A 25,511-nucleotide genomic window follows, 5' to 3' on the forward strand; every position below is an offset into this window, starting at 1 on the left:
GTCTTTGTTGAATACAAGAGACAAGCCAAGAAGCGCCAAGTAGACACTGAATAGGACTAACCTATGTACATAATAGTTTTTTTGCCTTTTGTTTCATAATAAATGTTATTTATATAACCCTTTTGCTGATTTTTAAAGTGTTACATAAACAGGACAGGTGCAATATCATGTAAAGCAATCATAAACACATGAAAAGACCGAGGTTTACAATTTATGATTAAAACTCTACTATCTACACAATATACATAGACATAAAATGTAAAAACTTAAATATCTTAGAAACAGTAGCCAATCAGTTGTTTTAATTGTCATATTTGAATTCAGCCCATCAAAATACATAATAAATAGCACATTTTATCTCTGAAGCAGACGACTTCTCAAAAATTGTAGACCAGTGTTATATCTCTTGAGGCATACTTTGTACATCATTTATTACAATAGTGTATAGCGTGTGGACACAGGGCTACATTGTCACAAAAGTATACTTAGCATTCTGGACAGAGGATATCTTTGCTAAAGATTCACATCTCCACCCTTTAAATTAAGGTGCAAAAAGTTCACTAACATGCTCAGAGACATCAAGCAGGTCCTTCAACTAAACCAGAGAGAAGGCAATCCCCAATACTTGTAACATATGAAGCAAGCAGTTTCAGGCCATCCTTGTACATTCTGCATGTGGTCTTGGCTTAGCGCCTTTATGTATATATTGCTAAAATCCCCTATTCATTGCTCTAAGTGCTTACATAACATAAACATACATAAAGAATGTTACATTAATACCTACCCAGCCCTTTAGGACCACAACTCTTCTCCTTTCAATTCACTCTCACCCACTTAACCACCCACCCCCTCAGAAAGGCCTAGAGAAATAGATAAGACTCCTAGCTTGCCCTGAAGGTCAATGGCTTGGCTCAGCTCCACTGGATCAAAATGGTGGCAGTAGTAAATTCTAGTGTAATAGGCCTTTAATTGAAAATGTCCTGTCACCAGCCCTGTCCTGTTTGACCTGGAGGACATGTGTCTAGCATGTCAAGTGCTGAGATATCCTACAGGGAGAGGGGAAGCCAGGACCTAAACCATTTAGGGCTGGGTCACTTGGAAACAAACTCGAAGTCAGTGCAATCTGTGGAGCACAAGCATAGCATGCTTCCAATGAGAAGTAAATGGGCAGTCACTCTGTACCAGATGAACGTTCTAAGTGGTTCTCAGGAGTAGCTGTACAGAGCACATTGCAGTAATCTGTTCTAGAAGTGACCTGCCATGGTTTCCTGTGTCTCTACACAAAAGACTGTGACAGGTCTGCATCCAAAAGAAATTTTTGCTAAATATAAATGGAAAAAAGCAAAAAGCGCTCTTGATCATTTCCTCAAAGATATTGTCCAAATAACACTGTATGCCATTCAATCCTTCAGGATATCATCCATGGCTTTCTGGAACAGGGCAGGTGTTGATGTGATACCAGAAAGCCACCTGTTGTAACAAAATAAACCTTTTTTGTGTGTTGACTGTGAGAAGCTGCATCAAATTCTATTTGTAGGTATGCATTGAGCAAATCCAAATTATTGAAACAACGTCCTCCACTAAGAGTAGTGAACAAATCTTCAATAGAAGGTAGTGGATACTGGTCTGCACATAAAACTGGATTCAGCATCACTTTGAAATCTCCACAAATTTGACCTGAGCCATCCTTCTTGATCACTGGTACAATGGGTATAGCCCACTCACTGTGTGAAACCAGTGACAAGATTCCAATATTCTCACTCAACAGTCCAAATTAGCCTCCACCAGAGGCTTCAGAGCATAAGGCACAACTCTGCACTGGCAGTATTTTGGCTGGCTGTAACACTTAACAGTGAGCTTCACTGACATGTTGCTCATCTGTACAAGTTCTTTTTCAAAAACTTTAGAATGTCTGTCAAATATTTCCTGAAGATTTTGATAGGTTTCAGAGTGGTAGTCGTGTTAGTCTGTATCAGCAAAAAGAACGAGGTGTACTTGTGGCACCTTAGAGACTAACAAATTTATTTTTAGTCTTATTAATAAGCTTTTGTGGGCTAAAACCCCCTAAGGTGCCACAAATACTCCTTGTTCTTTTTGAAGATTTTGAGGTGCTTTCATGATCGCCTGGATCTCAATCCAACTCACACTGAGTGTGTTTCAAGCCAAGATCTACCAAATAATAGTGGATACTTTCTTTCCATGACGTATTGTAAAAGTGTAAAACAACTAATTGTCCATCTAGTTGAAACTTTACCTGGAGTACCGCTTTTGGGACCAAACTTTTCCCCAGTATAAGTCTGCAGAACTGTGTAAGTTGATTCCAGAAGAACTAGTGACAAAGTCTGGTGATAGGTAGACGCAGAAATCAGTGAGATGGGAGCTTCAGTATCATGCTCCATTCTTGTATGAACTCCTTTGATCAAAGGTATGACCCAGATGCCATCGCTGACTCCAGCTTCTGATAACAAAATGTAATGCTAGGTCTCGGTCATTGTCACTAGAGCTCATCTTTTTCCACATTATGAATTCCCGAATTCCATCCTTTCTTAGGTTCAATCTTCATAGGTGCCTTCTTGGATGGATGGTTACTCTGTGTTGGTCGCTGAGCTGAGCAACCGGTCATGGCAACATCTCTTTTTCTTCTGGAACTTTCTGCAAATAAACTGGCATGGCCAGCAATCCTTCTCAGTGTATGTAGTTTGTGCACAATGGCCACATGGAAATTCCTTCCATTCCTGTGGTCTTCTGTCTCACCGATTCATGAGATGAACTTCTTGGTTCACACTAAATTCCAGAGACTTCTTCACTGCAGTTTCCATTGCAATTGATACTTCAACAGCCTTCTTGAATGTAAGCATTGATACAATCAGTAACATCTTCCAAATTGGATCATTGCTTAATCCAGAGAATAATTGATCAATCAGGGCATCACTTAATGTTTACCCAAACTGACAATGCTCGAACAACTTCCTTAGAACAGCAACAAACTATGCTACCAACTCTCCACTTCTTTGATGGCACCAATAATGTTCTGCTATCATTGATGGGGTAGAAGAAAAATGCTGTGAACGTAGCGGTTCCGGATACAGTTGGAGATAATAGCAGTTCATATGCCTTCAGACCCATCACTGTCAGCAAGGTTGAAACTCATCCATTTGGAATGATGTTGCAGGTTACAAATTGCTCAAAACATTTGAGGTACAACACCATTCACTATTTGGATTGTCACCAAATTCACCAGCAATGCCCACAAAAGTTGCCATTTCTTTGCTCTCCTGTTGGACTTCACCTTTTTGAACACCTTTTGTCCCACAGAGAAACACCTTTTTGTTAAGTATCAGAGGGGTAGCCGTGTTAGTCTGGATCTGTAAAAAGCAACAGAGAGTCCTGTGGCACCTTTAAGACTAACAGATTTATTGGAGCATAAGCTTTCGTGGGTGAATGCCCACTTCGTCGGATGCATGTCTCTTCATGAGGTTGACAGATTTCCATTCCATACAATGTGGAGGAACCCCCTAAATGCAGTGCCTTGCATGGTGTCAAGTATCAGAGTCCTGCACTTAGGATGGAAGAATCCCATGCACTGCTACAGACTAGGGACTGAATGGCTAGGTAGCAGTTCTGCAGAAAAGGACCTAGGGGTCACAGTGGACGAGAAGCTGGATATGAGTCAACAGTGTGCTCTTGTTGCCAAGAAGGCTAACAGCATTTTGGGCTGTATAAGTAGGGGCATTGCCAGCAGATTGAGGAACGTGATCGTTCCCCTTTATTCGACATTGGTGAGGCCTCATCTGGAATACTGTGTCCAGTTTTGGTCCCCACACTACAAGAAGGATGTGGAAAAATTGGAAAGAGTCCAGCGGAGGGCAACAAAAATTATTAGGGGTCTGGAGCACATGACTTATGAGGAGAGGCTGAGGGAACTGGGATTGTTTAGTCTGCAGAAAAGAAGAATGAGGGGGGATTTGATAGCAGCCTTCAACTACCTGAAGGTGGGTTCCAAAGAGGATGGAGCTGTTCTCAGTGGCGGCAGATGACAGAACAAGGAGCAATGGTCTCAAGTTGCAGTGGGGGAGGTCCAGGTTGGATATTAGGAAACACTATTTCACTAGGAGGGTGGTGAAGCACTGGAATGCGTTACCTAGGGAGGTGGTGGAGTCTCCTTCCTTGGAGGTTTTTAAGGCCCGGCTTGACAAAGCCCTGGCTGGGATGATTTAGTTGGGAATTGGTCCTGCTTTGAGCAGGGGGTTGGACTAGATGACCTCTTGAGGTCCCTTCCAACCCTGATATTCTATGATTCTAGGGGTAACAGTGTTAGTCTGGATCTGTAAAAAGTAACAGAGTCCTGTGGCACTTTTAAGACTAACAGATGTATTGGAGCATAAGCTTTCGTGGGTGAATACCCACTTCGTTGGATGCATCCGACGAAGTGGGCATTCACCCACGAAAGCTTATGCTCCAATATATCTGTTAGTCTTAAAGGTGCCACAGGACTCTCTGTTACCTTTTTGTTAGTGCACTATTCTTCCTTTGTCTGTACTTGGGCTCTCTCTGCTGGCTTTAGACTCTCAATGCAGATTTAACCTGCTTGCCTGACGCTTGCATGTGGTCAATCAATATGGCTGTTTGCTTTTCCCTCACTGCTTTGTTTGCAGGAGCTCCAGGAAGCAACCTATTCCTTTGTTCTACTTTTAATTGCCAGTTCACCCTCTCTAGCTGGCTGGTTCACACTGTCCCAGCAGCAAAATCAGCAGTCTGCCACCTTGAGCCTCTAGATAAACTTTCCCCCTTTTTTCATAATATTATTTGCTTAATGTTTCTTCTTCAGGCAGAGGCAGCAGTAGAATCCTGCATCTCAAAATGTTATATTTGAACCCAGCGAGGAAGGAGATAGACACAAAGGGAGCTTATTACTTTACTACTCAGGCTGCAAAACTGAAAACAGCAGGAAAGTGAGGCTTTGCACTGGGGAGGGAAGAGCGCTCAAACATTCAAAGGGGAAGGCCGTCACAGATGCTTTTAAATTGGTTTCATTTATTTAGTTAAGGAACCAAGTTTAATTCAATTCAAGAGTGTCTACACAGTGGTTTTGCACTGATTTAAATAAATCAGTTTTTAAACAGATTTTACTTAAACTGGTGGAACTTTGTGTTTAACAGAAGGCCATAAACTACTGAACATCTAGTTGTTCCTCCCACACACTGAGGTTACCTCTGCTAGTGTAAGTGTAGCTGAAAGCACAGTTGCCAACTTTCACGCGGTAAATAAGCACCCCAACATTCACGCGGTAAATAAGCACCCCAACTTTCACAATAAGCCAAAAATCAAGCTAATCCCATTTCAAAACAAGGCCAAAACAAGCCAGTCCCTATGAACCCCAACACTCTATGTGACTAGATCCCCCCAGCATGCAGTCTGGAACTGTGGTGGGCCTGCTGTGCACCCCGACTCTCCCCCCCCCTTGCCCCTGCTGTCCGGGAGCCGATAAAAAAAAGAAGAAGCAACAAGCTACAACAAGCAACAGCCAAACAAGCAACAAGCCAAAAACTAGCCAACAAGCAACTCGCAAACCAATTAAGCAAAAAACAAGCCCAAATTCTGCATTTTTTTGTGTGGGTTTGGCATGACTATGAAATGACTAGAAACAGAAGTGAAACCAACTATTTTCACTGTCCAAGCTGAGAGCTTTTTAAAAAGGAAACAGAGAAGAAAATTAGATCATTAAATGTGAGAACTAGTTAGATTTTAACAGCAATTAAAAAAAATAGGTAAGGATTTTTTTTTAAATGAACATGGCCAGATTAATTCCCAATCTAAATCCTATAAAGTCAATGGATTAACAGCAAAGATTTGACCAAAGATTAACACCCATACTCAGGGTCACCAGCTAAAGGGGAGAACATGTGACCTCCCCACGTGACTCCTCCCTGCCCCACCCCCAGCCCGGGGCCCCTGCATTTGTTAGTATGGGTATTCCATTAAAGTAACCCACTAACTTTTTTTTTTTTGGGGGGGGGGGGGTTGATAAGCTGGTGGGGAGGGGAAAATAAATTTATGCTTTTTTGCTTCTTTATTACATATAATGATGGTCTAAAAGGTTGGGTTTGTCCCCACCCTTTTTTTTGCATGTATTTTACATTAGAAATTCAGGTCTCTTTAGACCTATTTTTCCTGAAGACTATGGATACCTTTTTCTTCCTTTTCAGGTCACCTTTACAAGAAATATTTATTATTATGGCATCTTCCCCTGCATCTGTGAAGCAACAGTGACATCTAGTGGATGAAGCGTATGAGTAGTCCCAGGGATTTAAACTTGCACTTTGTTGAATTGGGGCCAGACCAGGAAAAGTTTAGATCGTGTTTCCTTCTTAAAGGTGAGCTACATTATTATTCCTTATCTCATGTTTCCCATTTAAATGTGGGGCAGTAGAATATTATCTGTAATTTTAGAACATTTTTCCTCTGTGGATATATCCCAGCCTCATTTCTTATTTACAATGGTACTAGCTAATTCAATAAACTCCAGAGTAGGTATTCCAAGCCCCAAGTCCTCGTGAAAGTGTGATCCAGTGATGCAAAAGGATGGATTAGAGGTCCTTTCCAATGTCAATCATCTGAATTCTTCAGTGAGTCTAATTCCAGACATACCCTTCAGATATTGAATCCAATGCAGAGATTCTAATGAGGCTTAAGGAAAAAAAATCTCAGCGACCCAAAGTGATTCTCATGCAGGGGACAAGTCAAAAGCCAAAGGAAATCCTGTTCATGTGGGTTTCAGATGATTTTTCATATTTGTTTTCTATGCATTGATTAAAGATTATAATTATAGTATACCGTATACTTTTTAAAACAATGGCTTCTAAAATTATACACTGAAAGAAAAAAATCTGCATACTTTTTAAAAATATTGACACATCCAAGACTAAAGTTTTTTAAACCTTCAATCCCAGGCCCAAATTACATGATTTCTACTGAAACGTGTGTTGATGGTAACTCAGACCTTTATTACTGTAAACCAGGGATAAAATACTAATGAAGACCCTGATGCTGCAAACACTTATGCAGGTGCTTAATTATACACATGAGTAGTGCCATTCAATGGGACTGTTCATGGATATGTTTAACTATATGCACGTAAATGTTTACAAGATTGAGGCCTATAGGTGGGGTTTTATGAAGGGAATTGAAGAATACATCTAAGAGAATTGTTGCAGAGAGGGTTATGGAGGTGCTAGTGAATGGAGTGATAGCAGCGGGAATGCAGATGCCTAGGAATATATGCACCAGAATCTATGCACAATGAGTAGCAAGATCATTTTGAAAAGCATTACAACTTCTTTCCCTGAGGTCAGCAGCCCTTCGAGCATCCTTGCTGTTTCTGGTTTGTGTAACAATTCTTTCCTCCGGATATCAGGAGTCTTGCAACAACAACCCACATCCCAGAACCACTTTCATAAGAACGGCCATACTGGGTCAGACCAAAGGTCCATCTAGCCCAGTATCCTGTCTTCCAACAGTGGCCAATGCCAGATGCTCCAGAGGGAATGAACAGAACAGGTAATCATCAAATAATCCATCCCCTGTGTCCATTCCCAGCTTCTGGAAAACAGAGGCTAGGGACACCATCCCTGCCCATCCTGGCTAACAGCCATTGATGAATATTTCAAGATGGATACTTCCACATTTCTTCAAGTATCACAAGAGCCACTGAAAGGAATTCTGGGATGTGCCTGACAAGCTCTCTGCAAGCAAGGATAAAAACTATTATCCGTGAATTTGAACTAATAAGATGTCTCAAGGAGGCAAGATAAGGAAAATAGTTTTAAAAGAAATATTTCTTGGTAAATGGAAGACTGTGTGTATTTGAATTGTGGATGCACAGAATAGCCTACATATCTATAGTTATGCATGAATAGTAACTCTGTGGTAGTTACGAGTGGGAGGTAGGCAAAATGACACTAAGTGATACAGCCAATCTGAGAATCCAGTGAGATAATGTCTACCTCTGTGCTCCCCAGCAGATCTGCAGACCCCTCCCGATATGAATTTAAGTATCCATCCACCAAGGTTGTTAAGTCAGACATCATCTCATCCAGTAGCAACAAGCGGAGAGGTAGAAGGTAAACGGTTTCCAGAGCCAATACTTTCAGCAGTGAAGGTGGAAGAGGTCTCAAAAACCATATATCAGGATTCTCCTGCATGTCCCAAATATAAATGAAAAAAAACACAATTAACCTAGCAAAAATGTTAGCAAAGTTAAGAGCAACTTTTGACCATGTGCTTTGTTTTCTCACCTGGTCACACTGTATTTCCAGATGCTCATAATATTCCCAGTGCTGTTGAAGCGCATGTTAGTATCTGATGAAGTGGGCTGTAGCCCACGAAAGCTTATGCTCAAATAAATTTGTTAGTCTCTAAGGTGCCACAAGTACTCCTGTTCTTTTTGCGGATACAGACTAATACGACTGCTACTCTGAAACCTGTTAGCTATACCATTACAGTAGCACCCGCTAAGATCTTCTCTGTGCACAAAAGTTGTGCCAGTTTAACTATTGGAATCTAGACATACCCTACATTATCTAAGATCTTCATGACTCTTCATGGTTTGTAGATTTTTTGCCCATAAATCATAATTTCAAAATGACCTTTTAGAAAATACAATCATGAGCACTGATGGCAAGAGAAGCTTGAACCTGCTGTCAAGGCGACTTGTTAGAGGGGCACGAAGGGTCAAGTGCCCCTCCAGCAGGGTCAAGTGCCTCTCCAGCAGTCGGCCTGGGTGGAGAGAGGAAGGGGCAGGGCCAGAGCTGGAAGAGAATAGCCCAAGTTGGGCCGGAGCCTCTTCCAGCCACGCTGCTTGGATGCTGCCCGGTGCAGCTGGGAGAGCACCAGGCTGTGGCAGCTTCTGGGGACAGCGGCCGAGCGAGCTGGAGGCCCCCCGCACCTCCTGGCATACTCAGAGTTGGCTTGTGTCCCAGAAGTCAAGCCTGGGCAGAGAGCAGGCTGCTGCTGCCCCCACCCCAGCCAAGCTCTCTTGCAGCCAGCTACTGTTGCTTACAGCATGCCGGGGAGGGCGGGGGGCCTCCAACTCGCTCAGCCGCTGTCCCAGAAGCCAAGCCCTGGTGGGAGGCAGCCTGCTGCTGCTGCAGCCAGCCACACTCCCAGGCAGCTGCTGTGCTATACTGGGCAGAATCTGGGGCCTGGTCTTCACTAAGCCCCCACTTCAGACTAAGGTACGCAAATTCAGCTACGTTAATAACGTAGCTGAATTCGAAGTACCTTAGTCCGAACTTACCACGGGTCCAGACGCGGCAGGGAGGCTCCCCCGTCGATGCTGCGTACTCCTCTCGCCGGCGAGCACTTCCGGGATCGATTTATCGCGTCTTAACCAGACGCGATAAATCGATCCCAGAACATCGATTGCCTGCCGCCGGACCCTCCGGTAAGTGAAGACGTACCCTGGGAGTGGCTCCAGGGCCTGGCTGCTAGGGAGAGCAACCAAACATGCTGGGGAGAGCCAGCACAACAGGAGGACAGAGTCCCCCACCCAACTAATGTGGGGTGGAGAGGGCCAGGGAGAGCGCAGGGGCCCCAGGCTGGGGGTGGGGCAGGGAGGAGTCACGTGAGGAGGTCACATGTCCTCCCCTTTAGCTGGTGACCCTGAGTATGGGTGGCACCAGTCATCTAGTGTGCTCCCTAGGTGGTTAGATTGCCTGGATAATACCAACTAGAGTCAAACTCCCTCAGTTACAATCCCAAACTGCACCAATTAAATCTGAGTTTCCTACCATCAAGCTCCTTCTCCAATCGACAATCATGACAGACAAACATTTAAAAAGGGGCAATGTACAGTTCTTGATTGTCTCCTTAGAGACAATGACTGGTATTGAACTGGCTGAGCCACTCACTTGAACAGCCTGCTGCCTGTACACCAGGAAGGACACCTTTTGGGGGGACATCTCGAGGTGTCGCATCAAGCACTCCTGTAGGGAGCTGATGCGATGTGGAAGGAACCCACCTGTTATATTGGAGAAATGCAGGACATCAGCAACCTGCAGAGGGAATATGAAAGGGATCAGTATGTCATGACCAGCATCTGTTGGCCCAAAAAGCAGAGAATATAGAAGTTTGTTACTGGAGAGTAAATTAAAAATAAAATTTCCAAATTGGAATCTTTCCCATGTCTTCAAATGTGGCTTAGGGCATGAACAAGGCTCCGCCATCCCTGTCTCTCCTGGGCCACTCTTTGCACAGCCTCTAGATAAGTTTGCTGCCATCAAATTAATCCTTATTTCGGCTGTGTACAATCTCAGAGCTAACAGTTTTCTACCCACTCCCTTTAAAATGTTACAGTTATCTGTTTAGGGAAAGTTCCTGATAGATTTCTTCCTTTCTCACTAAACTTGTTGTTTCTTAAATTATTAAACAAAAAATGAGGAAAAATATGATGAAACAAATTTATAAACAAAAACTATAAGCTTTGGTATTATAACACAGTAGTAAAGCTATAGAATCAATACTTTCACAAAAGTACATAAAAAGCCACACATAGCTATGCACAAATGGACTGCATTGAATGTTATATCACTTAACTGATAGCACCTGATTGGGTAGTTACTGCAACAATCGTCTCACAGGTAGAAGATAAATAAAATATTTTTGTCAAGCCAGGCAGACTTGGGCCATGTCTACACTAGAGATTCTTTCTGTAAACAAATAATTTAATTGTTCCTAATATCTGCCCAGCTGTTCGTAACAGCGGGACCATGCCGCTGAGTGAGGCATACTGATACATCTTTTGAATTTTCCTCTGAAAAGTTGTGGCTCTGTAAGAACTGGTATTTGCTTGCTATAAAGTAACTCATAAATGAAGTCTATGTGGGTTTGCCTGCACTAAGATGTGATGACTTCTGGGCACATTGACCCCAGTGCAATGGAGTGCAGAAAGCAAAACAAGTTGATTCTTCAGTGACTGGTGCAGTGAGACAGCAGTGGAAGGACTGTTTGCATCAGTTTAGATATACTGGATGTGAAATGCATCTACTCCGCCACTAAACCAATTTACCTCCCACCAAGACAGAGCTGGACTAATTATGAATCAGTCAAGAGATCTATCAATGGGGGAGGGAGGGAATATTGAGCATATTAGTTCCCACCAAAATAAGAACAGGAGTACTTGTGGCACCTTAGAGACTAACAAATTTGAGCATGAGCTTTCATGGGCTACAGCCCACTTCCAGTGCAACTTGTCTGCTTAGACCAGACACTCACTATGCAGATGGCCCTGCCAATTGTTTTCAACAATGTGTCAGTTAACCATGCAGGAGCCAGAAAACCTTCCATGCTAGAGCAGGTTATCTGATGGTAGGTACTGAAGGAAATGTTTTGCAAAAATTTGCTTGTGGAAACAAAGCCTACCACTGGCTTGGTGATTCTGATTGATATTTGGCTGCTGGGGGTGACTCTCAATAACAGTATCAGAGGGGTAGCCGTGTTAGTCTGAATCTGTAAAAAGCAACAGAGGGTCCTGTGGCACCTTTGAGACTAACAGAAGTATTGGGAGCATAAGCTTTCGTGGGTAAGAACCTCACTTCTTCAGATGCAAGACATCTGAAGAAGTGAGGTTCTTACCCACGAAAGCTTATGCTCCCAATACTTCTCAATAACAGTTCATCCATCTGCTCCAAAAGGCATTTAAATAAAATATGTTTGGGGATAGGTTAGGAGAGAAGCTTTGCATACACTAAGAAAAATTATCCTGCTGGACTACGATTTTAAGAGTTGAGACAAGTTATACTATGCTGACTATGTCTTTTCACAAGTCATGCTTAGCACAATGACTAGCCAAACAATTTGTCCCTATCTATACTGAGTGGAATCATAGTTAGCATAGTGTTGGTTAATTCATTTCTTCAATATCAAGTTCTAATACAATAAAATGTTGTAGTCAAGACAAGCCTCATGTGTAGTACTGATGCAGCTCTATCACAGCTAGCAACTGTGGAACCAGATGCTTTTACCGCTGCCTGGTCTACTCTATCACTCTCACTGTTGCTAGCATTTGTGGAGCTGCACCAGCAGTAGACATATGCGGCCTAACTCATTTACTCTGTTTTTGCACTTACAACAGGGATGGAAAGGGTAAAAATAGATTTACACTGACTGTATCCAGGGGCCAATCTGAACCCCATGTAAGTGGGAGTAAGCCTCAAGCTCCCACCAAGGTTGATCATGATCAACTAACATATCTTTAAAGGTGTTAAAACCTGTCTACACTAAGTCCTAACATATTTTTAAACCAGCGCTCAAACAAAACACCTTTTTCGTAGGTTAAGATTTCTCTTGACTAGGATAAAAAGGTGGGGGGAGGACTTAGAACTGTAGCTAACACGTTCTGACTAACACATTCAAAAAGTCCAATATAGACAAGGCAAGCTATGCTTTAGCACAGGGGTTGGCAACCTTTCGGAAGTGGTGTGCCGAGTCTTCATTTATTCACTCTAATTTAAGGTTCCGCGTGCCAGTAATACATTTTAATGTTTTCAGAAGGACTCCTTCTATAAGTCTATAATATATAACTAAACGATTGTTGTATGTAAAGTAAATAAGGTTTTTAAAATGTTTAAGAAGCTTCATTTAAAATTCAATTAAAATGCAGAGCCCAGGACCCGGGCAGTGTGAGTGCCACTGAAAATCAGATCGCGTGCCGCCTTCGGCATGCGTGCCATAGGTTGCCTACTCCTGCTTTAGCACATGCTGGCTGGTCAAATTGAAGCCTTTGACCATCTGTTCACACATATATACAGCTTGCCTTGCCTGTACTGGAGTGTTAGAGTGTGTTAGTTAGAACGTGACAGCTAATACATTCTAAGCAAAATGCTTGTATCCAGGGCCAGCTCCAGCTTTTTTGCCACCCCAAGCAGCAAAAAAAGAAGAAAAACCAGATTGAGCTGCCGCCAAAGAGGAAGAGACGGAGTGAAGCACCCTCCACCGAATTGCCGCCGAAGACTAAATCGGAGCGCTTGAGCTGCCGCTGAAGTCCCGACGTGCCGCCCCAATAACAGACGGAGTGCCGCCCCTTTCTATTGGCTGCCCCAGGCACCTGCTTCCTTTGCTGGTGCCTGGAGCCGGCCCTGCTAGTATCCGAGTCAGAAGAAACCCTTACACCAAGCCAATAAGCTTTTCTCTTGCTGAAACTGTTCTCTGGTTACAAACCAAACTAGTTAGCAGGGTACCTGTGTATCAAACACGTTGGAAAGAATGATTCCATACTGATGTGACAGGCAGTCTGAGATCGAACGGCAGTCATGAATGACCTGAAGAACCGAAGAAAGATGCTTGAACATGGCTGTTGATTCAATATCCAATTGCAATTTCTTACTGATGTGGTTCAACCATTTCACACACACCCTGCCACCCTTCTGAACACTTACTTTCAAAATGTTCTTGTCTTCCAGCACCATTTGCAGTCCATTTTTGAAAACTCGAGGCCCCAGAAGGAAAATATCAAATAAAAAAACCCGACTCCTCGTGGCTACCTAAAACAAACCAATCCCAATTTATTTGCAGGTGGGGAGGCCAGAGAGGGATCTAAAAGAAGGGGGAGGGTCTGCTGTTACCCAGCTTTGTAAAAAAATGTTGTTCACAAAAAGTACCTTGAGGACAGTAGGTTACAGTTTCATGAATATTAATCTGGAGATAATCCCAGATGTTTTCAAACAGATACTCGCAGACAAGTTTGCAATAAGGGATCAAACTCAGTAGTTTATTGTGTGCAGTTACATAATGGGCATTTTCAGACATGCAAAGAACATGCATATCAGAAATCCTATCCACAATGCTTGAATTAAACCAACCTTCCATTTCCTCACTTCCTTCACTGGCTATAAACAAAGCGAATAACAGCCCCCCTGAACTCTTCCTTTCATTGTCTCCCCTTTCACTGCAAGGGTTAAAATGAAAACACTGTATCCTGTCCTCTTCCACCAGACCTTGATACAAGGCTTGGCCTTGCTTATATTCAAAGTTGCCCTGGCTTATTTTAAACCAATTTAATGAAACTCATTCAAACCCTGTGTGGACACTTAATTTTACATAAACCAGATTTAAAATTGAATTAAGAGCATCCACACAGGATTCGGACACATTTAAATAAATTGTTTTTTAAATCTTGAAAGTTAAACCAATGCAACTTTTAATTTAGATAAGGCCTTACTATCATGAATCTAAACATCTCTGGACTCAAACTTTTAAGCTAATCTTCCCATATTCTGACCTGTTTCAAGATCAATTATCATCAAGGCCTTGTCTGCACATAAGAGTTTTGCTGCTTTATGCCTGCATAGTTAAAGCAGCAAAACCCTCCTAGTGTAGATGCAGTTATATCGAATTGCTTATATTGGTATAGCTTATTCTGGTTCAGCAAAGTAAAATAAGTAATACCAATATGAAACACTTTATATCGGTATCATTGCTTCTATAAAATGTCTTTCTCCAGTTTAATTATGTGGGTTATACAGGTATATTTTTTTAAGTGTAGACCTTGCCCAAGATTTCCCCCCAGATTATGCCTTCTTAACAGTGGAACATCTAGCAAAACACATTCTCTCTTTCTTTAACTGCCCCTTACCTGAAGCCAGCAGAGTCTTCCATGACGACACAGATTAACACCCTCTGCTGCCACACCAAAAACACTCTGTTTTTTGATGTGCAGCATCTAGTGAGGACAAGAAGGAAAGGAATATAGAAATTGGATGGCTTGGGAGACTGGTCATAAAAACAGGGAGTCTTTCACCTCTCAGTCATTGGTTCAAATTCAACAGAAGTCATTAGTGACCAAAAGTAATTTGCATCTGACAGGTGTTCAGTGGCTTGTGAGACATACACTGGAGGTTTCAGTCCAATTACTGGAAGACAGCCATATGAAGCACAACATATACTATAATCAGTGCCCTCATTGATAGGCTCAGCAGAGAGCTCAAGGACTGTATGGAGCATAGATAATGAACAACTCTTTCATCACTAGAGGAGGTTTGAGGCATATTGTTGAGATAGTATGGATAAGTTTGCTCCCTGTACTTTACCTGTTTCCATGGATTAAAACATGGGTGGTGGGTGAACCACAGGCTCAGTGGGCCCCCGGCCCACCCCTACCGCCCGCCTTCCCCTGCCGGAACCCAGATCGTCCCCTCCAGAGTGTGGGGCAGGCATTGCGAGCACCGGATCCAGCTGTCCAGAGTCCCTGGCCACAGGCCAGCCCCTCCCAGGGTCCCGGCCACAGGGGAAGAGACGCAGAGTGCCGGGAAGCAGGAGAGGACCTAGGGGTGGAGTGTGACCGGGCCACGCAGGGCTGTTTGGGGAGGCTCAGCCTTCCCTGGCCTTTGATACCCAGTGCCCAGGGATTAAAAGGAGTTCATCCTCTAAATCTGTACATATTATTATTTATATTGTTGTAGCACTTAGGAGCCTACTCCTGGCCAAGACCCCCACTGTGCTAGGTGCTGTACAAAAACAGAACAAAAAAAAGATGGTCCCTGCCTCAAAGAGCTTACAATTTAAGTATAAGGCAAAATGGATTCAGACAAACAGATGGTGGAGTACAAGGAAACAATGACACAATATTGGTCAGCATGACTGTCAGTGGTCTCAGTACACCAGCAGCCTAGCCACTGTCAAGTTCTCTCAATATCTTTTGCAGTACTAAATATCACAAAAAGCAACTGAAGAGAGGCACAGTTGAGGCACTGAAGGAAAAGGGGTCTGGACCATTATAGTATTCTTATAATAAAGCAAGTCTCAGAGCACAGGCCATTCACAGCAGCAAAGGCCAACATTATAATTTTTTAGAAAAAAAAAATCTCATCTTCCTTTTCAAACAATGCTTAGATTAGCTTTCTGGGGCAGGGATAATCTTTTTGCTATTTGTGTGTACAAGGCCTAGCACAATGGGGCCCTCACAGGTCCTACTGCCATGTAAAAACAATAACCGTTTGTATAACATAAATATAGGGGACAAGATCATTTCCCCCAAATAAGGATTTTAATCACGAATCTGCCATTAGTTCAAAGGGTGCTATGACAGAACCCTCTCACCACCAGCTACTTAAGCCTGCTGTTGAATCTAGAGCAGTGGTTCTCAAAGCCAGTCTGCCACTTGTTCAGGGAAAGCCCCTGGCAGGCCGGACCGGTTTGTTTACATGCCGCGTCCGCAGGTTTGGCCGATTGCGGCTCCCACTGCCCACGGTTTACCGCTCCAGGCCAATGGGGGCTGTGGGAAGCAGGGCGGGCCAGGGGATGTGCTGGCTGCCCTTCCCACAGCCCCCATTGGCCTGGAGCGGCAAACCGCAGCCAGTGGGAGCCGCAATCGGCCAAACCTGTGGATGCGGCAGGTAAACAAACTGGCCCGGGCCGCCAGGGGCTTTCCCTGAACAAGTGGTGGACCGGCTTTAAGAACCACTGATCTAGAGCAGCAAAGCCAGTTTCCAGACCGGGGCAGATTGGGGAGGAAAAAAGAAAAAGAAGAAGAACGTGATGGTAACTTGCAAAAGCCACACACACCACTGAAAAGACCGACAACTGATTCTGTCATCCAACACCAAGTAATTCTGATGCTCCCCACAAAACAGGCCATTTAATTTTAATTCCTACAAAACACATCAATTTAATATTGATAGAACAACTGATAGATCCCCATACACACATGGCCCCTTGCACAACTGCTATACACAATTGATATAAATCACACACACACAAAATAGACATAGACCCCCATATTTGATAGACTTCACAAAGATTACAAACCCCAACATGCACAGAACCCCACCACATTTGATACATGTGCATACACCTTTCCACATCATTGTTATGCTGGTATAAGAAGTCATTGGTGGTCATCAAAGAGGTCATTGCCACTTTGCTCAGACAAACAGTGGTTACCACATCTCCATAGGAGTTAGGGAACACAAGCTGTAAAGTGTACTCCAGAACAAGATCTCATGGAGAACTGGTCAAGATCTTGCATAGCAAAATCTACTGGCTATTGGACTAAGATAGGGTCACAGATCACCTCTCTAAGGTCATGTTTATACTACACAGTTAAGTCAACATAAGGCAGCTTACATGGACCTACCTGGAGGTATACACACTACAATGTTCGTCCCACTGATTTAACTCCCCTGCTACGCCGACTTAATAAAACCACCTTGGCAACAGGTGTAGGGCTTATGGGGATGTAGTTAGACTGACGCAGTGTCAGTGTAAACACTGTGTTGCTTATGTCACCCTAAGTGGCCTCCAGGAGGTGTCCCACAAAGCCCATTGTGACCGCTCTGACCACCAGTTTCAAGTCCCAGGAATTTTTGAAATTCCTCTTCCTGTTTGCTCAGCATGGAGAGCTCACATAGCATTTGCCCAGCTGACCATGCTGGCTCCCTGAAACAAAACGTGCGCCTGCCCGGAGTACACTTGAGTGGTTGGATCTGCTGGGTCTGTGCGGAGAGGAAGCTGTGCAGTCACAGCTCCACTTCAGCCTCAGGAACTTTGATATCTATGGGCAGATTGCTCATGGCATGGAGAAGAAGGGGCACAATAGGGACACGCAGCAGTGCCATGCCAAGTTCAAGGAGCTGAGGCAGGCATACCAGAAGGCAAGGGAGACCACTCGTTGGTCTGGTGCATTTCTAAAGATTTGCTGCTTCTACAAGGAGCTTTACGGGAGCTGGAGATAGTGGTCAGTGGAGTCAACCCCGAGGAAGATGTGGTGGAAGAGGAAGTGCAGTTAGAGGAGGATTGGGACAGGTGACAGGGACGTCCGGTGGCATGGTGAGCCAGGACCTCGTCTTAACTCCAGAGGGACCTAGCCAGTCCCAGCACTCCGGCTGTGGCACGCCTGATGCAAGAAAGGGGAGCTCTGGAAAATACTTTGTTCTTTGATACTGCAGGGAGACAAGAAGTAGAGCTCTGCTTTTTTAATCAGGGTAAAAGGAGGACTTAAATAACCAACACAGGCACAGTATATGCTTCTCATTCCCCTATGCACCTAGGCAGAGGGGGTCCTGTGGAAAAGTTTGTTGATGCCCACCAGGATGTCCCAGGAATCCTCCTTAGAGATCGCTAGGAAACTTTCTTGTAGGTTCTCTGCAATCCTCTGCCAAAAGTTGCCTGGGAGGGCTATTTTGTTTTTCCCCCTGCTATAGGAAACTTTGCTGCACGAATCAGCAATAATTTCTGCAGGCAACAAAGCAGCACATAGGCAAGCAGCATACGGACCTGCTCTGCAGCCACATGTAAGCAGGAGCTGCAATCTTGCATCCTCGGTTACCCTCAGGAGCAAGATATCAGCTGCTATCACCCCAGCCTGTGGAAAATGGTGCCAGTATTCAGAATAGTGGCCCTAGGCACTTATAGTGATTCCCTTCTGAAGCCCCCCACCCTTAGTCCCATCTTGCCCCTTCTACCGCAGGGCCAAACTCACCATGGCTGGGGCTCCTGCCGTGCTGTGTGCCTGCCAAGGGGAAGTGAGAAAGTGGTGTTTCTAACTAGTTTGAATCAAGGCTGTGAAAGCACTCACAATAGTGCCTCTGCCTATTATTTCTTTAGCTTCTGCAGATGTGCCCTTGACGGTCTCTTTCTGCACACCGGCTGAGCGGCTCTGTCAGATAAGGAAATGAAACAGGAGGAATAAGGAAGACATGTTCCGGGAAGTGCAGCAATCCTCAGATACTTCGGATTGTGAGCGGAGAGTATATCAGTGAGAAAATGCATATGGATAGCCAAGAGAGGAAACAAGGACAGGAGCAGATGATACAGCTGCTACAGGACCAAACAGACATTCTGAGGTCCCTGACTGAACTGCAGATGGAACAAATGCATGTTTGCCTCCCCCTGCAGCCCACAGAGAACTGCCTTCCATGCCCTCCCCACACACACTCCTCGTATGTTCGTAGGCCATCTCAGTACCCCATGCACTCCGCCCCGAAGGACATGTATCACAATGACAGCTGGACATATACCCAACTGTGAGAACCTCATTTGAAAATGTGCTCTTCATTTTTATATCCCATGCAGAACAAATAAATGTTTGTATTGCTGTTGAATAAAAAATGTATTTATAGAAAGATATGGAATGTTCATTTGTCTCCTACAAACAGTGATTGCTGCTGAAATTCATACCCAGTGGCAATGTTCCTTCAAAGCTTTTCTGATTTGAATAGCCCCCCTCGTTGAATCCCTCTTAGTATCCTTAGTACTAAGTAATAGCCTTAGTATCTGGCTGCTCAAAATCAGCAGACTGACAATCCATCTCGATGCTCCTTCCCTGACCATTCCGCCTTGATGTCGGTGAAACAACCCCAGTGATCCACCAGAGATTGTAATACCATAGAAAAGTAGCCCTTTCTGTGGATGTACTGCGTCACAAGGTGGTCTGGCGCCAAAATGGGGATGTGTGTGCCATCTATCGCCCTGCTGCAGTTTGGGAATCCCATTGCTGCAAAGCCATCCACTATTTCCCACTCACAGTCCTTCATAACAGGAGGCAATTAAGGGCTCTGTACACTTGTATCACTACAACTCCCACAGTGGACTTCCCAACTCCAAACTGATTTGTGACTGAGCAGTAGCAGTCCAGAGTTGCCAGCTTCCACACAGCGATCACCACTTGTTTCTCCACTGTTAGGGCAGCTCTCATTTTGGTGTTCTTGCGCCAAAATGCAGGGGCGAGCTCCACACACAGTTCCAGGTAGGTGGCTTTGTGCATCCAAAAATTCTGCAGCCACTGCTCATCATCCCATATACGCATCATGATGCAATCCCACCACCCAGTGCTTGTTTCCTGCGCACAGAACCAGCAGTCCACCATGTGCAGTTGCTCCGTGAATGCCAAAAGCAATCTTGAATTGTTTCTTTCCATGACATAGAGCAGGAGTCATCATCAAATTCACAGCTAATGAAATACTGTGTTCATAATGCTCATCACAATACTGGAGAGCAGTGTAGGATCCATGCTTTGAGACAGAGATGGCAGGCACGCAGTTTACAGTGGCTGTTGAAAAGCCGTGCAAAATGTAGTTGGAAGCCCAGGGAATAATGGGATGGAGAAAACTGCATCATGGGACGGTGAATCCCCCCCCCACAAGGCACTGCAAACCCTTCCCAGAACACCCAGTGGCAGATGGTGGCGAGTTGCACAGTGGGATATCTACCCATGGTGCACTGCTCTGTCTGTCGATGCAAGAGCGCCAACTGTGGACGCGCTCCGCCATCATAATGAGTGTTATGTGGACTGCAAAAGCAGTAGAATTACAGCGGTGGATGAGCGTTGATGTAACTTAAGTTGATTTAACTTTGTAATGTAGACATAGCCTGAATGTTATCATTGTTACTACTCACAGCAGGACCAAATTTCTGCTGGAATTGATCAATGACTATGTACTCCATATTTTCCTCTTCTTCCTCCTCTGCAATGAAAAACACAACATTAGAGATTTCTCCTGCATCAGTAATCACAGTGGATGTATATTTCATATCCACACTCAAGTCCCATTTTTTACAATAGCTATACACAGTCCCATCTTCCCTTTCCTCCAAAACAAAAAAGTCCAAGTACATTACTGCATTTCCAAACCAAGTTTGCTGCAACTATGCCCAGCAAATGCACAATGATTGTCAGCAGCAACTCCAGCCTCCAGGATTTTGATCTCAATGTGAAACAGAAACCACTAATGAGTTTTAAAAGTAATCTTTAAATGTAAAAAAAAAATAGGTAGGTGCCCATTTTAGTTTCTGTTATGAAATAGAGAGGAGGCAGGAAAAGTTTTGTAAAAAGATTTTTTAACATTAAAAATTCAGCTTCTGTCCAACCTGGAACATGTTATAATGAGGGCAGAACTACTAAGTGATGACATCACAAGAGAGTGAAAATTAAGCAATCAAGAGAGAAAGGGATTTTTAGCCAGTCTTAAAATTCTGATATTTTTGTTTTTGTTAATACCTAGTTAACAATAATGCTTAACAAACACCTAGAGAAAGGCTCTGTTTGAAAAGATTGAGCACTCCCTTTTCTTTCAGTTAAGGTGTGAGAGCTCACAACACACACCTCTGACACCCCCTGAAGATCTTCTAGCAAAGCTAGGAAAGACTGGACTTGACACAATCCTGACATTTCTAATTTTTTTTTTAAATGCAGGAGATTAAAAAAAACCCTTCCTTTCAGTATTTTTGTCCATCTTTAAGAACTGAAAAAGAACATAAGCTTCACTTTAAAAAATCCTTTGCAAGTCATCATGTTCAAACTTTGCTCCATTCTTCCACTTACTGGGTTGTTGTAACTGTACTTCCAATACTGAACAGAATAGAAGATTCTTGTAGTGCCATGGTATCTGTACCCCTTGCAAGACATTAGCCAGATTTTGAACCTGGGACCACTTGCACACAAAGCAGGAGCTGCTCTACTTGAATACCAACGCACTGCAAGTATTCTCCAAGTATAATAACCAGCCTCATGCTGATCATCAATGGCCAATCAGGCTTAAATTTTTAGTTGACACCACAAAATAATGAAACATCAGATTAACACACTCACAAGATGTATTGCTTATTGTATGAAATACTTTGACTTCTGTGCAAGCGTAGTTGTGCTGCTCTGTAAAAGAGTCATTTTACAGCTGGGAGAAATCCATAGTATAAGTGTTATGAAAAATGTATAATGTGACAACTAAGATTTCCTTTTATATAATATATATTGTATATTTTCATATTGCTCCTTATGAGCCTGCAGTTGAACATGGGAGGAAAAGGTGTTGTGAACCACTTGAGTTCAAAAGGTGAGGAGGGAGAGACTACAGGGCCACAGTCCCAGAATGGCTGCATGTTGATGCTGAAACAATCAACAGTGAAATAGTCAGCAAAGTTGACATTTAAATTGGCATCATTAGGCTTTAGTGTTAACTGATCTATGAGATAATTGGAGCCCATTTAATGAAGTTTATTCAAAGTGCCTCTTGAAGGCACAAGTACTAAAATACATTTATTATGGAGAGAACTTTTTCCTCCTCATTAGCCAGGACAAATTGGAGAGTATTTTAATAGCCGCTCCAGTGCCATCTTCTTGTTTTCCGTTTATGACAAGCCAAGGAGCTTGTACCATTCTGATGTAAACTTGCACTTCTGTTTAAGGTTTCAAGCTGCTTCATGAATAAGGGCTTGTCTACACACAAAATGGAAATGAAATAACTAAATCGGTTTTAATTCACAGTTAGTTATTTCAGGGCAAGTCTGTGTGTGGACTGCCATACATTGGAACAAATTGAAAATTATTTCAATTTGACTTAAGAGACAGGCACTCTTATTCCAAAATATAGGAGTCCACACACACATTTGCCCTAAAATAACTAAAGGTGAGAATTAAAAAAAACCTATTTAGTTATTTTGGATTCAATTTGTATATAGAGTGTGAAAAGGATATAGAACCTGGGAAAGGAGCTAGTGTCACATACTAAGTGTTTGGCTTGCAGAAAGACTGAACTTGCATTCCTAATACCACAGTTACCTGCCAGGGTATATTTTAAGTTACTCAGGGTGGTGAACCGGCTCTCTGGGGAAATGCAAGTAGAACTCTGTGGGCTGTGCTCTGCTGGTTCTCCCCTGTGCATTCCAGTTCCTCCAGTAACTAGACTGTCCCTGCACAAGAAAACAGTGTAAGATATCACGTACAGTGCTGCAGTGAACACACATTGGGACATACAACATAAACTTAATAATATGTTCTAAGGCATTGTTTGACTTTCATCCAGTATCCTACACATACATACAGACATGTGGTGAGCTGCCCCACATGTCGTAACAAGCTGCAGGAGGGAGGAGCAGGAACGCGGTGCGCTCAGGGGAGGAGGCGGGGAAGAGGCGGGGCCTGGGGCCGGGATTTGGGAAAGGGATCCAACAGGGGCAGGGAGGGGGCGGAGTTGGGGTGGGGACATTAGAGAAGCGGTCGGAATGGGGGCGGGGCAGAGGTGGAGTTGGGGCGGGGCTGGGAGGGAGGGCCCGAGCACCCACCGGTGCCAGGAGAAGTTGGCGCCTATGGAATGAACAGAACAGGTAATCATTAAGTGATCCATCCCGTTGTCCATTCCTAGCTTCTGGCAAACAGAGGCTAGGGACACTATCCCGGCCCATCCTGGCTAATAGCCATTGACGCATCTATCCTCCATGAACTTATCTAGTTCTATTTTGAACCCTGTTATAGTCTTGGCCTTCACAACACGCTCTGGCAAAGAGTTCCACAGATTGACTGTGCATTGTGTGAAAAAATACTTCCTTTTGTTTGTTTTAAACCTGCTGCCTATTCATTTCATTTGATGACCCCTAGTTCTTGTCTTATGAGAAGAAGTAAATAACACTTCCTTAGGGTATGTCTACACTACGAGAGTAGTTCGATTTCACTTAAATCGAATATGTGGAATCAATATTACAAAATCGAACATGTGTATCCACACTAAGGACAGTAATTCGACTGTGTGAGTCCACACTCACGGGGCAAGCGTCGACATTGGAAGCGGTGCACTGTGGGCAGCTATCCCACAGTTCCCGCAGTCCCCGCTGCCCATTGGAATTCTGGGTCGAGACCCCAATGTCTGCTGGGGAAAAAAATGTGTCTAGGGTGGTTTTGGGTAACTGTCGTCATCCAACCGTCACTCCCGCCCTCCCTCCCTGAAAGCGCCGGCGGGCAATCAGTTCGTGCACTTTTCTGCTGAGTGACACCGCGGACGCCACAGCACTGTGAGCATGGAGCCCGCTGCGACCATCGCTGCAGTTATGGCCATTGTCAACACCTCGCACCTTATCAGCCACCTTTTCCAGAGGCAGATGCTGAGAAATCGGGCGAGGAGGCTACGGCAGCGCGATGAGGACATGAAGTCTGAGAGTGGCACAGACCTGTCAGAAAGCACAGGACCCCGCGCCGTGGACATCATGGTGGCACTGGGTCATGTTGATGCCGTAGAACGGCAATTCTGGGCACGTGAAACAAGCACGGACTGGTGGGACCACATAGTGCTGCAGGTCTGGGATGAATCCCAGTGGCTGAGAAACTTTCGCATGCGGAAGGGAACTTTCCTTGAACTTTGTGAGTTGCTGTCCCCTGCCCTGAAGCGCAAGGACACCCGGATGCGAGCAGCCCTGACTGTCCAGAAGCGAGTGGCCATAGCCCTCTGGAAGCTTGCAACGCCAGTGGTCAGTCGCGAACCACTTTGGCGTGGGCAAATCTACCGTGGGGGTTGTTGTGATGCAAGTAGCCAATGCAATCGTTGATGTACTGCTGTCAAAGGTAATGACCCTGGGAAACGTGGAGGTCATCATAGATGGCTTCGCCGCGATGGGATTCCCAAACTGCGGTGGGGCTATAGATGGAACTCACATCCCTATCCTGGGACCGGACCACCAGGTCAGCCAGTACATTAACCGAAAGGGCTACTTTTCAATGGTGCTGCAAGCACTGGTGGACCATAGGGGACGTTTTACCAACATCAACATCGGATGGCCGGGCAAGGTTCATGACGCTCGTGTTTTCAGGAACTCTGGTCTTTTTAGACGGCTGCAGGAAGGTATTTACTTCACGGACCACAAAATAACTGTTGGGGCTGTGGAGATACCTATAGTGATCCTCGGGGACCCAGCCTACCCGCTAATGCCCTGGCTCATGAAGCCCTATACAGGCACCCTGGACAGTGAAAAGGAACTCTTCAACTACCGGCTGAGCAAGTGCAGAATGGTGGTGGAGTGTGCTTTTGGACATCTCAAGGGGAGATGGAGAAGCTTACTGACTCGCTCTGATCTCAGCTAAACCAATATCCCCATTGTTATTGCAGCTTGCTGTGTGCTCCACAATCTCTGTGAGAGCAAGGGGGAGACCTTTATGGCGGGGTGGGAGTTTGAGGCAAGTCGCCTGGCTGCTGATTACACCCAGCCAGACAGCCGTGCGATTAGAAGAGCCCAGCGGGACGCGCTGTGCATCCGGGAGGCTTTGAAAGCTAGGTTCCTGAGTGAGCATGGTAACCTGTGACTATTTAGTTTGTTTACAGAGAAGCTGAACCTGCCCCCATTTCTTTACCCAGTGAATGTTCACTATCCTCTCCAGTTTCATACCCTGTTCACCCCCTTCCAACCCACGTTTAAAAATAAAATCACTGAAAATTTGTTAATGAACAATGTTTTCTTTATTACTGTTTTCGCGGTAAAGTGTTGAAACTGGGACGCAGACTGTGGTGGGGAGCGGGTGTAGTGTAGTGTTGCAAAGGACGCTTCTAAACTCGAGGAATGACACGCTCCTGCTTCTACAGTGGTCCGCACTGGTGGACTGATTGTTTCAACGGAGCCTGCCACCCCTCCTGTTCTGGACTCTGTGTGTGGGGGCTATGTGACTTTGTGGTGGGGGAGGGCGGTTACAGATCCCCTGCTGCATGGCTCTGTGATCCAGGATAAGGATCGCTGCATAAGATCTGTAACCGCCCTCCCCCGCC

The 25,511-nt window shown here is 44.4% G+C and overlaps 1 protein-coding gene across 13 annotated transcripts in view; it reads right to left on the reverse strand.

Moving 5' to 3' along the window:
• EXD1 (exonuclease 3'-5' domain containing 1) overlaps nucleotides 1-25,511 on the reverse strand; it is a 42,114-nt gene that overhangs the window by 5,377 nt on the left and 11,226 nt on the right. For 7 of the 13 annotated variants that reach the window (XM_034769095.1, XM_034769101.1, XM_034769102.1 and 4 more), the window contains 7 exons: nucleotides 22,547-22,677; nucleotides 20,389-20,456; nucleotides 14,630-14,716; nucleotides 13,434-13,538; nucleotides 13,236-13,316; nucleotides 9,909-10,052; nucleotides 8,004-8,195 (listed from right to left, as the gene is read on the reverse strand). In XM_034769095.1, the coding sequence (XP_034624986.1) occupies nucleotides 8,004-8,195; nucleotides 9,909-10,052; nucleotides 13,236-13,316; nucleotides 13,434-13,538; nucleotides 14,630-14,716; nucleotides 20,389-20,456; nucleotides 22,547-22,677 (808 nt within the window). Of the gene's footprint in view, nucleotides 1-8,003; nucleotides 8,196-9,908; nucleotides 10,053-13,235; nucleotides 13,539-14,629; nucleotides 14,717-20,388; nucleotides 20,457-22,546; nucleotides 22,678-25,511 lie in introns of all 13 variants that reach the window. The other 6 variants (XM_034769103.1, XM_034769090.1, XM_034769093.1 and 3 more) reach the window with 5 other exon arrangements.

The sequence above is a fragment of the Trachemys scripta genome, chromosome 4 (genome assembly GCF_013100865.1).
Source record: "Trachemys scripta elegans isolate TJP31775 chromosome 4, CAS_Tse_1.0, whole genome shotgun sequence".
Lineage (NCBI taxonomy): Eukaryota > Metazoa > Chordata > Testudines > Emydidae > Trachemys > Trachemys scripta.